We start from the raw sequence: 15,762 nt of genomic DNA, 5'->3' as shown, positions 1-15,762 counted from the left end.
TCAAAGGTTTAATAAAAAATAGAAAAATTAAAAGTAACACAATGCCTTAATATCCCATTCATTTAAAAGAAACTTTTCTCAGTGGGTAATATGTATTCTACGAGGTCCAATAACTGCTTGATAACTCATGCATTTTTCACGCAGCTGTTTTTAAGCACATCTTGGCTCGTTTGTGCGCAAAGTTTAGGCAGTACCATTGATTATAAACCACAGGTGTGGTTTATAATCAATGGTAGTACGTAGTATAATTTTATTGTTTAAGGTAGAATTCGTGTACATCTATTGATCTAACTCAAATATACTTAACGTAGTTGGTATTGATAGACTTAAGAGTAGTTTCTAAATAAGTAATAGCTTGATTCTCTTGACCTTCAATTATAGTGACAAAACGATACAGTATTAGTTACATTCTTCTTAAGGAAAACAAATATTTCACTTAAAAAATAAAACATGTCGATGCTGTGAAAAAGCAAAACAATTTGTATGCTTCACATACAAATTGTTTTGCCTTTTTGCACTGCAGTTTGTGGATTTTTTTTGAAATACCTGACCTGCTAAAGAGTTTTCTGTAAATTTGCGACTCAAATAGAATTTCATGTCACACTAATAAAATTCCAATTCACGATTTAACAGGTTTCATAAAATACTTTTCGGGATTATAGAGTATTGTAACAGTTATGGGTTCCTTTTTGAAGTAATTCTCTATTTTCCAGTTCTAACTCGTTCTGCGACAATTTCGGTTTCATTGCAACGAATAATTAATATGTATACTAAATTTGTATTTTACTGAAATGTATTAAACTATTTATCTATATTCACTTTGCTGACTTCGACTTTATTAATACTATTGGTTATATTGTCCGCTGTAGCAGTGTCTTCGTTCTTAGCATACCTCTGTACTAGAAAAAATTAATTCTCAAGATTCTTTCTATATTCTAAAATATTTAGAAATAGTCTGGACTGATAAAAATATAGATATCTTTCAAAATATTGGCACAAGCATATACCTATATTTTATATATTTTTTCCGTCGACCGTCCATTTATGATAAATTTTAACACCCTCAAAATCATTGATTAATGACCCCTATTAATTAATGATTTTCTATTAATGAACGGTTTCATTATAGGCAATACAACATACATTGCTTGCATAAATTAATTAAACGCTCTGTAATTAGCAGTGACCTGTGGTGTAGGCAACCAAACATATACCTATTTATATTTCCACTAAAAAATTTAAAATGAAGTAGCCGCTGTTAGTCCTATCTGTCATTGTATGTCATCATTGTTTATTGTTTAAAATTCTGTGTATTTGAAAAATCAAAAGATGGATATTGACGAAGAGTTTAATTTAACTCCACCAGCAGTGGCAGAAACTGCAAATGAAATATCTTTAAGTTTACTGCCTGAAAAAAGCAGAGTTTTGTACGAAAAACATACGCTGAATTTATTGCATGGTGTGACAAGAAAAAAATAATACATATTGTTCGTCCTTTAATTTCAGTAATTGTACTATTTCGAATATTAATGTTTACAATAATAAAACTACCACTAAGGAAAATTAAACTTTGAATAAAGTTAATGAAAGCTGAAAAAATTGTTGTTTATCGTTAAGTAAATAAAAATTTAAACTAAGATATCGTTATTTCTGAAAAGTACGGTCGACGAAAAAGTTTTGTAACGAACTCGTGAATTAAAATGGCGATTAAGAATCCCGAACATTAACGCGTGAGCGGAGCGAGCGCGTTAAAATATCTCAATTGTTAATCGCCCTTTAATTATTAATACACTTGTTGGTTAAATAACTATTAAGAATGACACATGCATTTCTGGGTTTTACTTACATTTGATCAAAAAGTTTTCAAACAAAATGTATGTTAAATGTTTTAATTAAATTATTGTATTGTGAAATAGTGACTTACATAAACATACGGTTGCGAACTGATAAATCCTCGAGTAAATCGAATAAACTGTTAAATATTTTTTAGACAAGGCAAAAAGTTCGGGTTCGCTCGGAAAAATATTCCCATGAGATTTTTTGCATAATCACTTTCATGCAATACCCCAAAATAAGGTTCAAGAAGTCGCCCAGGTGAAAAGTTGTGGTTTTTTAAACATTTTTTTTAAACAAATTGTAATAATCAATTTTTTCGACTCTGACAATTTTTTTTTATTTTTTGGATCATTCTGAGTGGGTCATAAGTGGTGCTCGGACGTACCATCCTTTTGGTAAGATATTTCACAATCTGATACAGTAGAGTTTAATTTGATTTTAGAGGAAGCGCCATACAAAATTTTAGGGTTAAAATGGAATCCAACAGTAGATACGATAAAAATATCCGCGAATACTTCGATTGACTTGGAACCGATCACTAAGCGACGAGTCCTTAGTTGTGTTAGTTCCTGTTATGTAACGCTTGGGATAGTCAACCCCTTCATTGTTAACGGTAAACTACTAATGCAAGAACTTTGATAACTAAGGGTAAATTGGGATGACCCAACCACCGATCCGGTGATATTTAAAAAATGGAAAACGTTCCTAACTGCCCTCGCCAAAGTAAATATTATTGAAATACCTTGTTTTATTTTTGTAAACAAAAAAATCACAAAAATTGATATCCACGGTTTCAGTGATGCAAGCCTAACCGCTTTTGGGGCTTGCATCAATCTTGTCGCCCAATATAGTGACAACTCATTTTTTTTAGAATAATTTAATTACCGTTAAGTCTCGTGTTGCTCCGCTTAAAAATAAACTCACTATTCCAAAGTTGGAATTATGTGCAATGGAACTCCTTTCCAAACTAGTTTATTAAATGGTATCTATTTTAAACGAACCATTTACAATCGATACGATAAATTATTGGTCCGACTCACAGATTGGACTTAGCTGGACAAAAAATCCCGCAAATTCTTACATGACATTTGTAGCCAATCGCGTCTCTACAATTCAAAGCTTAAGTATAATTTTTATGTCGAGACATATGCTAACTCGCGGCATTTTCGACGAAAAAATGCTAGATTTTTGGCTTCACGGCCCTGAGTTCCTGCGAATGTATAGTTTTGATTTCGATAATTTTAATACGTTTTCCCCTGTTGAAAATCTACCCAAAATCAAAAAAATTTCTCGCTGAATTCGTGTATATTCGTTCTTCCCGCTTACGCCAAGCTCCAAATTTAAAATGTTATATTGCCATGTTTGTCTGCATGGCTACCAAAGCCATACATATTGAATTGGTCAGTGATCTGACCACTAATTCATTTCTAGCAGCTCTAAAACGTTTTATTTCACGGCGAGGAAATCCGAAAATAATTTTTAGTGATAACGGAACCAATTTCGTTGGCGTTATTAATCAGCTTCGTGACTAATATTATAATATTATAAATCTAATACCATTTTTTCAAATGGAACACCCATTTTTTTTAATTTATAGATTTTCCTTGCTGAGCTAATTCCAAAAATGTATAACACGTTATTTTAATTTGATACAGGGTAACGAAAGTGCAACAATTCGCACGTGCGTCTGTAAAGTATAAATAAACAAAATTATTGGAGATTCCCGAAACAGGTCAATTTTTGATTTGAATTTACCTATTTTTTAAATTCTAATGTAATATACAGGGTGAAATACACTCTTACCTTAAAAGAGACCTATTTTGTTAGAATGATACAAAAAATAAAAAAAAATTGTCAGGGTCAAAATTAACATTACATGTCATTACAATTTGTTTAGAAACAAATGTTTAAAAAAACACAACTTTTCACCTGGGCGACCTGGTGAACCTTATTTTGGGGTATCGCATGAAAGTGAAGCAAGCAAGCAAGCAACTTAATTAAACCCAGCCTGTGAGAAATGTTCACCCCTAAGAATTACGTTCGGGTGTAACAATTCATTGGAGCAAGGTGTATTAACTCGAGTAAAAACAGGAGTCACTCCACCGCGCTCCAATCCTCCAGACCATCCCTTTCCCCCCTATAGCATTCTAATGCGCGATAGGGGCACAACTATCAGCCAAATGCTCTTCATGTGGTGATCCTGGGTAATAGAACCCCAACGTGGTTTCCTAACCGAATTCAAAACTCAGGACAACGCATTGTCGCTATATTCCTGTTATCTTAATGTGGCTTATCCGCGAACTAAAATTGCTTACTTGGGCCTCAAGTCTCCGCTTTGAGCTAGGCTCAGTTCGGCGACTTGGTGCTCAAGGGGTTGGGCCCTACATGTCCGAGTTTTTAGTGGTTTTTGTTAATATTTTTTTTTTTGTGGCTTGCGCCGGTTTTTGTTAGTAGCTGTTTGATTTTTTTGGTGGCCGAAGCCGTTTTTTGTTGTTTTATGGATTTTTTTTGTAGGATGCCTGAAACATAAAATTAGAATTAGTGCATATTAATATAATAAATTATCTACATAAAATTATCTGGATCCACGGTGTACGTTGCGATTGTCCACGAGGGTTATGAGCTACGAACTATCTTCATTGTGCGTTGTTGTTGTTTTTTGAAGTGTTTTCTCTCTGGTGTTTTGTTTTCTCTCTGGTGTGATTGTTGATTTTCTCTCTAGTATTATGATTTCATTCTACTATTTGTTATTTGGGTCTTTTGTACTTCCATCTGTGGAAAGCGTCGTACCTCAATATCTCTCGCAATATATGGCTGGGGTGGTTCTCTATCTCCGCGAACTTTGTCCTAGTTTTTTCTTTCATTGTGTCAGTCACTCTGATTTGTTGTAGTTCTCTAAAGAGGAATATTTCTGCTACGTATCTCGGTACGTTGACTGCTTCTCTTAGGCTGTTGTTATGTGCCGCTTGTATTTTCTTTTTTGATGTATTGCATATGTGTCCCCATGCGAGAGATGCATATGTTAGTATAGGAAGAATTATACTATTTATTAATCTTATTTTTGTTTTCAGTCTAAGTTTGCTTTTTCTTCCTGCTAGGCATCCTATTGATGCTCTTGCAATGTTGGCTTTTTGTACTGTAGCTTATACATGTTTGCTAAACGTTAAGCCTTTATCCATGAGTACTCCGAGGTATTTTGCTTCACTTTTCCACTCGATGGGATTGTCTTGCACAGTAACCTGTTCTTCTGGTTGTTGAAAAGCCTCTTTTTAAAAAGTACAGCCTGTGCCTTTTCGGAGTTTATAGCGATTTTCCATTTTAAACTCCATTCTTCTATGTCGTCTAGCGCTGTTTGTAAGTTGTCTACCGCTATGTCTACATTTTTGTGTTTAGCCGCTATCGCTGTGTCGTCGGCATAGAGGCTTAGTAGTGTACCTGGTGTTCTAGGTATGTCTGCTGTGTATATCGTGTACAGTAGAGGTGACAGTACCGCTCCCTGTGGCACTTCAGCCTCCGGGTTCCTAAATCTGCCTACTCCTCAGTGTCAAGTGATTCCTCAGAGTCGAGTCACTCGACACTGAGGAGTAGGCCGATTGAGACCTCAGTGCCGAGAGACAGTTCTTGCAATACAGAACACCATACTGGTACGTCTCGAGTGAGGGAAGTAGGCAGATTGAGACCCCGAACTCAAACCAAACCGTATCACTCTTGATAATGGCTCCAAAATGGGTGCCGAAACGTCGAGTAATAAATTCTCAACGCGGTTCTTCCCGAGAACTAAGTAATTTTCATATATATATATATATATATATATATATATATATATATATATATATATATATATATATATATAGTCTATCTACACCAACTACGTCAAGCCCATTTAAGTTTTAAGTTTAACATATTAGACCAATAGATGTACACGAATTGTACCTTAAACAATTAAACTACGTACTGCCTAAACTTTAGACACAAATGAGCCAAGAGGTACTTAAAAATGGCTGCGTAAAAAATACATAAGTCAAGCAGTTATTGAACTTCGTAGAATACATATTACCCACTAATAGAAGTTTCATTTAAATGAATGGGATATTAAGGCATTTTGTTACTTTTAATTATTCCATTTTTTATACATTTGAGAAGATATATTTTGTAAAAACATATTGATAGCACTGGTGTTCATTTATTTAAACGTTAAGAATTGCTTCTCATTGATATTTGAAAATTAATTTTGTTTAAAGACATTAAAACAATAACTGTGTAGCTTTGACTATCAGATTAAAACCAATACTGCAAATTAAAAAGGAAATATCACAATACACATGATTGAAATATGTACCTGTAGTGAATACAAACGTTACCAATAGCAACGTTCAGTAATCAAAGTGAGTCAAATATTACTAACAAAGGGCGTGTGAATATTAAACGTTTAAAAATATCATGTATTTAAAATGTTTAATAAAATTTGTCGAACTCGTATAATCAACAAAAAATAAACTAAAAATCAGGGCTTACGTCAAAGCATACATGAAAACATAAATAAATTGTATTTATTTTGTATGTATGTATTTTATTTATAATGTTATTGGTTATACTTATAATAGTCAAATGTGGAGGGAGAAAATAAACGGACATAGGCTTCTCAACTAGTCATATCAGCTGACGCAAGAGTCACAGATGACGTTAAAGAGCCACTGGGACCGATAATTTTAAATGGGACCTTACGGCAAGTGATATATCGTTTAAAAGGCAATGAAAAGACCTATGTTATCATACTAATTTCCATTTTTGTTGAAGCTGATTTTAATCAATAAATTAAATAAATACTAAAATTATAGTTTTGCATTTCAGTAATAAAGACTTTAGATCCAGTTATTATATTAAGCTTTTACAATATCCTCCATCTACTTCCTGACAATAATGCATCCTATTGCTATGCTCTTGTCGTACTTGTTCAAACCCGTCGGGGAAAATTGCTTTACACTCTCCAGTAATTTGTTGATTTAAAATGTCGATTCTATCGGGTGCTGTAGCGTAAACCTTAGAATTCAAGTACATTGCAAAGAAATCTAATGGTGTGAGGTCCGGTGACCAAGCTGGTCATTTTATCGAACCTCGTCGTCCAATCCATCTACCACGATATTCCTCATCTAAGTAATATCTTACTGCATTAAAAATGTATGCACAAGCACCATTTTGCTAAAACATTATTTCCAAGTTGCCGAATTCACTTGGATTATCTTTTAGAATTTCACCAAGTTACCGAATTCCCTTGGATTATCTTTTAGAATTTCAAAAGTTAAAGGCTTAATTGCGTTTTGTAATATCTTCAGATACACCTCACCGATTAAGTTAGCATTGAGAAAAACAGGTTCAACTATGTGCTGTCCCAAAATATCTGCTTAAACATTTACTCTTTCTGGAAATTGATTATGTTCTTCACGCAAAACGTAAGGACTTGTCTCATTCCAATACCTCACATTGTATGTGTTAACATTTTTACTAAGGGGAAAAAGTACTTTCGACACTACAGCACATAGTTTTTATACAATCTAGCTGTTGGTAAATTTCATTGGACATATTTTCAAAGATATTGTTCTGAAGCTATTTTTTTGAGGCATCTTAAAGCAATTAGTATTTTTACTGGCAATAAGCCACAATTTAAGTTTAAAATAAGTTTATTGACTTTTAAATTTTTTTCACTTCGGAAATCATTCTCAAAATATATAAATATAAATTTATATATTTATTTATTTATATATATATATATATATATATATATATATATATATATATATATATATATATATATATATATATATATATATATATATATATATATATATATATATATCTTTATGGCATGTCTCGCAAAACAAAAAAACCAAAAAAGGTATATCGATGGAAGGCAAGCGTATATACGTATTTCTGACTATTGGTCGTCTTCAGTACGGTGCAGCTAAGTTAGAAAAGGAGCATGTTAACTTGGGATAGAATCACTACAGGGGCATTGCAACCAATTTGTGGCATTAGAGTTAGAAGACCATGATGGTTTCCAGGGCAACAACTTACAATAGTTACAGAGGAAGCTACAGCTACCTGGGGAAGGGAATGCCAAACGTTGTAACGTTTAAAACAAATAGAAAAGGATAATGTGAATAAATACTAAAAGTAAAATGTAATGGCATGTCTCGCAAAACAGAAAACCGAAAAAGGTATATCGATGGAAGGCAACCGTCAATATGTCTCGCAAAACAGAAAACCAAAAAAGGTATATCGATGGAAGGCAACAGTATATAAGTATTTCTGACTATTGGTCGTCTTCAGTATGGTGCAGCCAAGTTAGAAAAGGAGCATGTTAACTTGGGAAAGCATCACTACAGGGGCATTGCAACTAATTTGTGGCATTAGAGTTAGAAAACCCTGATGGTCTCCAGGGCAACAACTAACAATAGCTACAGAGGACGCTACAGCTGCCTGGGGAAAGGAATGCCAATCGATAAAACGTTTAAAACAAATAGAAAAGGATAATGCGAGTGAATAATAAAAGTAAAATGTAATGGCATGTCTGGCAAAACTTTTTTTTTATTGTATGCTTGGCATAGCCAATTAGCCAGACTGTTTGTGGTAGTTACAATTTTTGATTTTATTACCTAAGCCTCTTTATAATATAAATTTACAGGAAGTAATATGTTCGTATACACATTCAATTTTTGACATACTTACAATTTTTAATTTGAATACCTAAAACTACTTATAATTTAAATTTACAGGATTTTATGTATTCGTAGATACATTTTAATATCTGCTTATTATTTGAAAAAATAATTGTATTTAAATTGACAGGCAATGGACAATTTAGATCAATTAGTTTTTCATACATCATTTTGATACTTTGTTTGTACTGTCCATACTCCAATATAAAGTGCTGCAGATCTCCCACTTTACCACAGGAGCAATATGGGTTATCAGTTATACCTATGCTGTGTTTGTATGTAGGAGTGAGTGCGTGGTTTGATCTTATTCTGTTTATTGTTTTTATAAATAACCTATTTGTCTCATATTTGAACCATCTCTCATTGGGTATTAGTGGTTGGTAAGCTCTAAAGTTTATTCCAGTTGTACTTTGGTTGTATAAACGTTGCCATCTTTGTTTTCAGTTGTTTCTACTTATATTATCTATGTCTGCTACTGGAAGAAGTATGTTGTTTATATTATGTTTGGTTAAAGCTGTAGATTTAGCTAATTTGTCGACTTCTTTATTTCCTAATATTCCAGAGTGTCCTTTTACCCAACAAATAATAATCGAGCTACCTTCGGAAATAATATCATAATGTAACTTCTGTATTTCTATCTCAATATGGTTTAGGTTTTTTGTGGTTTTGATAGAAGTGAGTTTGTCCATAATGCTTCTATAATCAGTCAGAATGATATAATTATTCATACGAATAGAGGCTATATTTTAACGCAAGAAATAAAGCTGATAGTTCGACAGTATATATTGAAGCTTTATTGGGCAATCGACATGATTCTTTGTAATCAGAATTCCAGTGATATATTGCACAACCCGTTTTATTTTGAATGTTAGAGCCGTCAGTAAAAATATATTGAAATGCAGGCCACTTATCTTTAATTATTTTATTGATCATATTTTCTGGAAGATTTTAATCCATATAATATGTTTCTATTATTTTAGAGAAGAGAGTCTTAGGAGGTTGTGTATAAATTGGTGGTATTTTATTTTGATACAACTGTTCTTTAAATATTGTTAGTTTGCTATAACTTTCAACGTATATGGGAGTTTTTTTGTTACGCCAATATTTATGGCTTAAGTCTAATATATTCAAGTTACGAATATTTTTTATATAGCTGGAGTTTTTTTATATAGCTCTAGCTACAAACTTATCTGTACAAAACTGTCTGCATAGTGTAAGGGGTGGCTCTTTAGCTTCAATTTCAATAATACTAATAGGAGTAGATTTTAAGTAACCAAGACATAGCCCCAAACATTTACAGCATAACTAATAAACCAAGTATAAAACTTATACTCAGAATAAATCAGGTATAGGCAAAATCACTAACAATAAACATGGAATAACTTAGATATAAGTTATACTTAGTATAAAAATTTATTCCAAGATTATACCGACCCACACCCTTGTTTAAGTCTAGTATAACCGTGGTATAACCTATTTTACGAATGTCAAAGTCATCAGTGATAAGAATATATTATTTTTTGTATTGTTTTGTGAGTAGCTATGTATATAATAAAAAAAATGTGTTTAAGAGGTGTTGCGGCTGACGAGGAAATTGATAATTTAATTAACATGATAGAAAATAAACGAAAAAGAAAAACTTTAAAAGAAAGAATAAATCCATTTTCAAAATACACTGGCAATTTTAAAATACTCAAACTCAACGTATAAGATAACAAATAAAGAAAAAGATATATTTGGTGTCAGTTTCAAAGAAAATTCAAAATTGACATATTTCACTCAATATGTCGTTGTTCTATGTATTTGTGCAAAAGATTGCCACATTGCCAAACTAATATTTCGGAATAAAGTCGGAATACTTATAACTAACATATACCGAGTTTATTTGTAACAAAATATTTTAGTATTATATTTACCTTATACTTAGGATAACTATTCTAGATATAAATACGGAATAACCTTAGAATACGAGTATTAGTAAGACAGCTATTCTTTTGGGTTTCAATTTTATTAAGACGTCCTGTTGACGCAGACCCATATAAATGACAACTATAATCGAAAATTGGTCGAATCATTGAGCGATAAAATAGCAATGCAATATTCGCAAAACTTTTATATATATATATATATATATATATATATATATATATAATGTAAAATAAGCTAATTCAGTATTTCCGGTATTTCCAAGGAAGAAAAAAACTATTTTTGAAAAGATTTTTTTTAATAATATATGTTTAGTCATTGATGTTTAGTTTTACAAGTGTCCTATCGTAACAAATTAGGAATTTAATTTGGAGTTCCACGATCTATGATATTATGAAAACTTTTTATCCCGCCCTCTGCTTAAATTGCCTATTCCCGGAAGTCAGAATATACAACTTCATTTGCTTTTAACATAAACTTTAATAAAAACATACAAATTTTTCTAGAAAACTAAACACTCATGAATATTTTATTTTTTAGCGTTATTGGCGATAGCCGCTGCGGGCCTCTTTGCCTTACAAACCGACGACAGGGAACACAATGGATTCGAAATCACCCGAGGTCCTGCCTTTTACATTCAGGTTGGTTGGCAAATACTGATTCGATATTCTGATCTTCCTCTGAGAGGAGAGCAATACTCCTTAAAATCTTTACTTAGTACTCCAGACAAATCTGTTTACTTTTACTCTAAACGGAATTAGATTTCTGTTTTATCTCGTGTTTCTAAAGTAAAGGTAATGTGTTTGCATTGTGAATGGGAAATAAACACTACGCTCTAAAATACTACTAATAATAAAATCGTTTTTTATTCAACTTTATATAACAAAATCACTATCTATAGTGTGACCCATTAGATTGGAAATACTTCTGTTAAATTTGAAAATGATAAACAATTTCAATAATTTTTTGTAACCGTTAAGTACAAAAAGTTGTACTTTGGATATTAAATAATTATTAATTTATTTAGATAGCATTAAATAAATCTCTATGTTCGTTTTGCAGGCAATAAAAAGTTTCTTCTTATTCACTTTTTGTAGCATTTTTATGACAGGGTTCCATTGATGTGCATAGCATTGTATAAAATACACTTGGAGTTATTTTCCTTAATTTTTGTTTGTACTTCTTCCAGTTGATCCATAACAGAAGCCCTATGATAATATTGTGCAGCAAATTATTATTTTACACCTATTACCTCCAATTTAGTTAATAAAGCATTTGCTAATTGTTGATCGAGCCAGATACCCTTCATATCTAATGTAACCCCAGAAGCATTCTGTTATATTACCACAATGTACATATATCTTAAAATTATAAACACGTGTTTTTTATTAGCTAGATCGGTGTTTTTATCGGACTGAATCGTCTTTCATAGAAAAGTACATGATTTTACCTGAACTTTAATTTTAACTTTTACATACATATTTTCTGAATGATTTTGGGAGTGCTACGAAAAAAGTTTGGTATTTTTAAAACTAAATCTAATTCACTTATAAAATTTACGTTTTACTTATAAGTAAAGACGGGAAACATTTAGATTATTAAAATTTTTAGTTTCATCATGACCTCGTAAGGCTAATTTGAAAGCACCACAGAAATGACCTACATTCTTATCTATATTTTTATTGTAAAATCTTATATTCTCACGGAACGCATTATTGAGTTGTTGCCTTGTGGTCGCGATCAAATGTGAGCATTCTTAATGCAACTACCACTGTATTAACTAATTCCTCAGGGTGATACACTTCTCACAGGCCATGCCAGCTGCGAGTGTGTTTTAAATAGGGCCCCAAATTATACTAACAGAGAAAATCATACATTTTCAGCTCATTTTTCTCATGGGACTCGTCTGTTGTAAACCGCTCGTTTTGCAAACAGTTGGCTTATTGTATATCTTCCTTTACTAGTAATATTCACTCCAGGATTCTGGAACCCTGCACCATCTTATACAGGTCTAGAGAATGGGTAACATATTTTTGAAGCCACTCGATAGGATGCGAAAAGTGTTTGAAATCTGCGATCTTATGTCTATTAGTCGTGCAAAATACGGTTGATTTCTATAGGTTTGTGTAGCAGACTATACAGCTTAAATATTTATAAAACCGTCCCGTTGACTGGCGCATGTCAAGTGTGGAAGCCGATTATAAGTCTGAGCCAATTTCTGCTTGTTTTCTGCAGTCATCATCATCCAGTTTCTTGCGTCCATTAATGAACCTAAGCCTCCTTCGTGCGCCTCTAGGAGATTGATTTTCCGCAAGTTGCATCCAGTTATACTCTATTCTTCGTATGTCGTCTGTCCATCGCATCTTCCCTTAGTTTCACGTAATCTCCATTCCAACAATTTTCTTAGTTAATCTATCAACGCTGATCCGTGCTACATGTTTTGTAAATCTCCATTTAAGCCTTGGTATTTTTTTAAGATGTCTTTTACTCCCGTTCTTTTTTAATATTCTTCGTTTTTAACGCGGTCTGTAAGTTTAATTCCTAATCGATTGAGCAGTTCGTTATCCCTGATATAACTAGAAATGAGATGGTTGTTGCTAGAAGATTGCGTATCGGTCACACCAAATTTACACATGGTCACCTAATGAATTCTACACCTAAGCCAATCTGTTACTATAACCAATCTTCACTAAGCGTTCTACCCATCCTTGTGGACTGCCCTCATTACAGTAAACGACGCCAAGAACTGGGCATGAAGGACGACATCACAGATATATTATCGAACCAGAGCCAAGTCATCACAGCTATCCAGTTCCTGAAGCTAGAAAACTTACTAAATAATATATAACTATAGTATATTATAATATGTAATTGTACCTTATATATAATTGTATCCACGGTGCCTCCTGGTAATGGCCGAAGCTGTCATAAGCACGTTAAATTAAACAAAACAAAAAATCCTAATCTTTTCCGATTTCTCTGTGCGATTCTCAGTTTGATAGCATTATTTAGTAATCTTTATTGCTTCGGATCCATATGGCTATAACTGGAAATACTTAAGAAACTGGAAAGGTTAATGGGTTCTCAGTGCTCGCTCAGAAGGCACCCCGATTATTAAACAGAAATATCAGTTTCTCCAGTCTCGATGTGCAATCGATATTATCTTTCTAAATACGTAGAAATATCAGGAAGTTTTAGACTTCCTTTAGAGGTACTTACAAATACCTAAAAAAGATAAAAAGTGAATAGAAACCTCAAACAAGTCTACGTAAAGATGAAAGTGGGCAAATAATCAGTGACCAGATGGAAGATGAAGTGAGAACGAACTACGTATGAGAGAATGAAGTAGAGAATGGAGTAGAAGCTTCAGCCATAGGGGAAATTCTCGAAGCTATTAAGGCCCAAACAAACAATAAATCCCCGGAAGTTAACGAAATACCAGCAGAATTGTATAAGGTAGGTGGCGACCACCTAGCAAGTCACATCCGCGCTCATCAAAGACATATGACAAGAAGTGAAAATACCCGACGAGTGGAAGAAAAGTATAGTATGCTCGACCTATAAAAAAGGAGACAAACTCCAGTGCAAAAACTACCATGGAATTTCTTTACTGTGTACAGCATATAAAGTTCTCACGTATATTATAAACCAGCAGCTCCAACCACTAGCAGAAAATATTTTATTGGAGAGTATCAGATGGACTTCCGACGGGGAAGATCGACAATGGATCAAATATTTACAGTCAAAGAGATCTTAAGTAAACCATGGGCACATTACGTTGATGTTCACAATGTGTTTGTAGATTTCAAACAGGCATACGACTAAGTCTAAAGGAACAAACTCTACAATATATTGGCTGAATTGGCAATACCATAAAAGCTAATTAAACTCATTAAAGCTACAATTGATGAAACTCAGGCATGTGTATGAATACAAAACCACCAAACAGATTTTTTCAAAATTTAGCAGGGATTAAAGCAGGGAGATGGGCTGGCGCCAACTTTGTTTTACCTGGTACTGGAGTATGCGGTTAGGCAAATGCAAACCTGCCGAGGAAACCTACTGACTAACCAAACGGTTCAACTGGCCCCTTATGCCGATGATATTATTATGAGTAGAACATCAACAGGAGCACAGGAAATATAGGCAGAGTTAAAAATGCAAACAATAATGCTAGGTCTGGGAATTAACACAGAAAAAACAAAAATAATGATACAGACGAAAAGAAATATAGTTCCATAAAACTGTATGACTGTATACATAAAGATGACATTGAAACGATAGGAAAGTTTACATACCTGGGAGTAGAAATATGAAAGAGAATAATACATGCAAACAGAGCTTATTTTGCCCTCTCCTATATATGTCGGACTAAAAATGTTCACCAAAATACAAAGATGAGAATCTATAAAACCTTAATTCGACCAATAGCATGCTATGGCAGTAAAGCATGAGCCCTGAAAGAAACATCCAAAAGTAAACTCGATACATTCGAAAGGGAAGTACTGAGGAGAATACTAGGACCTCTGAGAGAAAACGGAATCTTTAGAAGTCGATACAACAACGAGCTTTATCAACTTTATAAGGAAGCACCACTGTCAGACTTCATTAGAATACAAAGATTGCACATGTGATAAAAATGGGGAAGAATAGGCTACCAAAAAGAGCACTGAATGCTAGAATGCAGGGAAAGAGACCGGTTGGAAAACCAAGAAAGCGCTGGGACTACACAGTAAACAGCGACGCACAAGCCAAGTCCGTGTATGGAGAAGATCAGCCACAGACCAGCAAGGGTGAAGGCAAAAAACAAAGGAGACCGAGGCTCAATTTGAGCTGTAGTGCGGTAGAAGAAGAAGAAGAAGTAGCAGACAATGTATGCAGGTGTCCATTGACTGGCGCATGTCAAGTGAGGAATCTGAAGCATTCGAAATGCTTCGAAAAGAAAGCTTGAATATCTAGGCCACATATTGAGAAACGATAAGTACCGTCTACTGCAATTGATTGTCCAGGGAAAAATAGACAGTAAGCGAGGGCCAGGCAGGAGAAGACACTCGTGGCTCCAAAATCTGAGGAAGTTGTTCGGGCTCACATCGGTCGAACTATTCAGAAGCGCCGCAAACAAGATCAGAATTGCCATGTTAACAGCCAACGTTCGCAACGGACATGGCACTTGAAGAAGAAGAAGGGAGCCTAGAGCGTTAGCCACAAGACTAATCTAATTCGGCCAGTCGCTCGCCTTAAATAGCCGCTCCGGATCCCACCTCGTCGTGTTGTCGTGGAAATG

The 15,762-nt window shown here is 33.8% G+C and overlaps 1 protein-coding gene across 2 annotated transcripts in view; it reads left to right on the top strand.

Annotated features, from left to right (window-relative positions):
* The window catches only part of LOC140439821 (uncharacterized), a 376,019-nt gene that overhangs the window by 313,576 nt on the left and 46,681 nt on the right, over positions 1–15,762 (top strand). For both annotated transcript variants that reach the window (XM_072529974.1, XM_072529973.1), the window contains exon 4: positions 11,019–11,119. In XM_072529974.1, the coding sequence (XP_072386075.1) occupies positions 11,019–11,119 (101 nt within the window). The remainder of the gene's footprint in view (positions 1–11,018; positions 11,120–15,762) is intronic.

This window comes from Diabrotica undecimpunctata, chromosome 4, assembly GCF_040954645.1.
Source record: "Diabrotica undecimpunctata isolate CICGRU chromosome 4, icDiaUnde3, whole genome shotgun sequence".
Taxonomy (NCBI): domain Eukaryota; kingdom Metazoa; phylum Arthropoda; class Insecta; order Coleoptera; family Chrysomelidae; genus Diabrotica; species Diabrotica undecimpunctata.
Note: the sequence above shows the minus strand (reverse complement) of the source record. Positions and strands in the feature narration are given on the sequence as shown.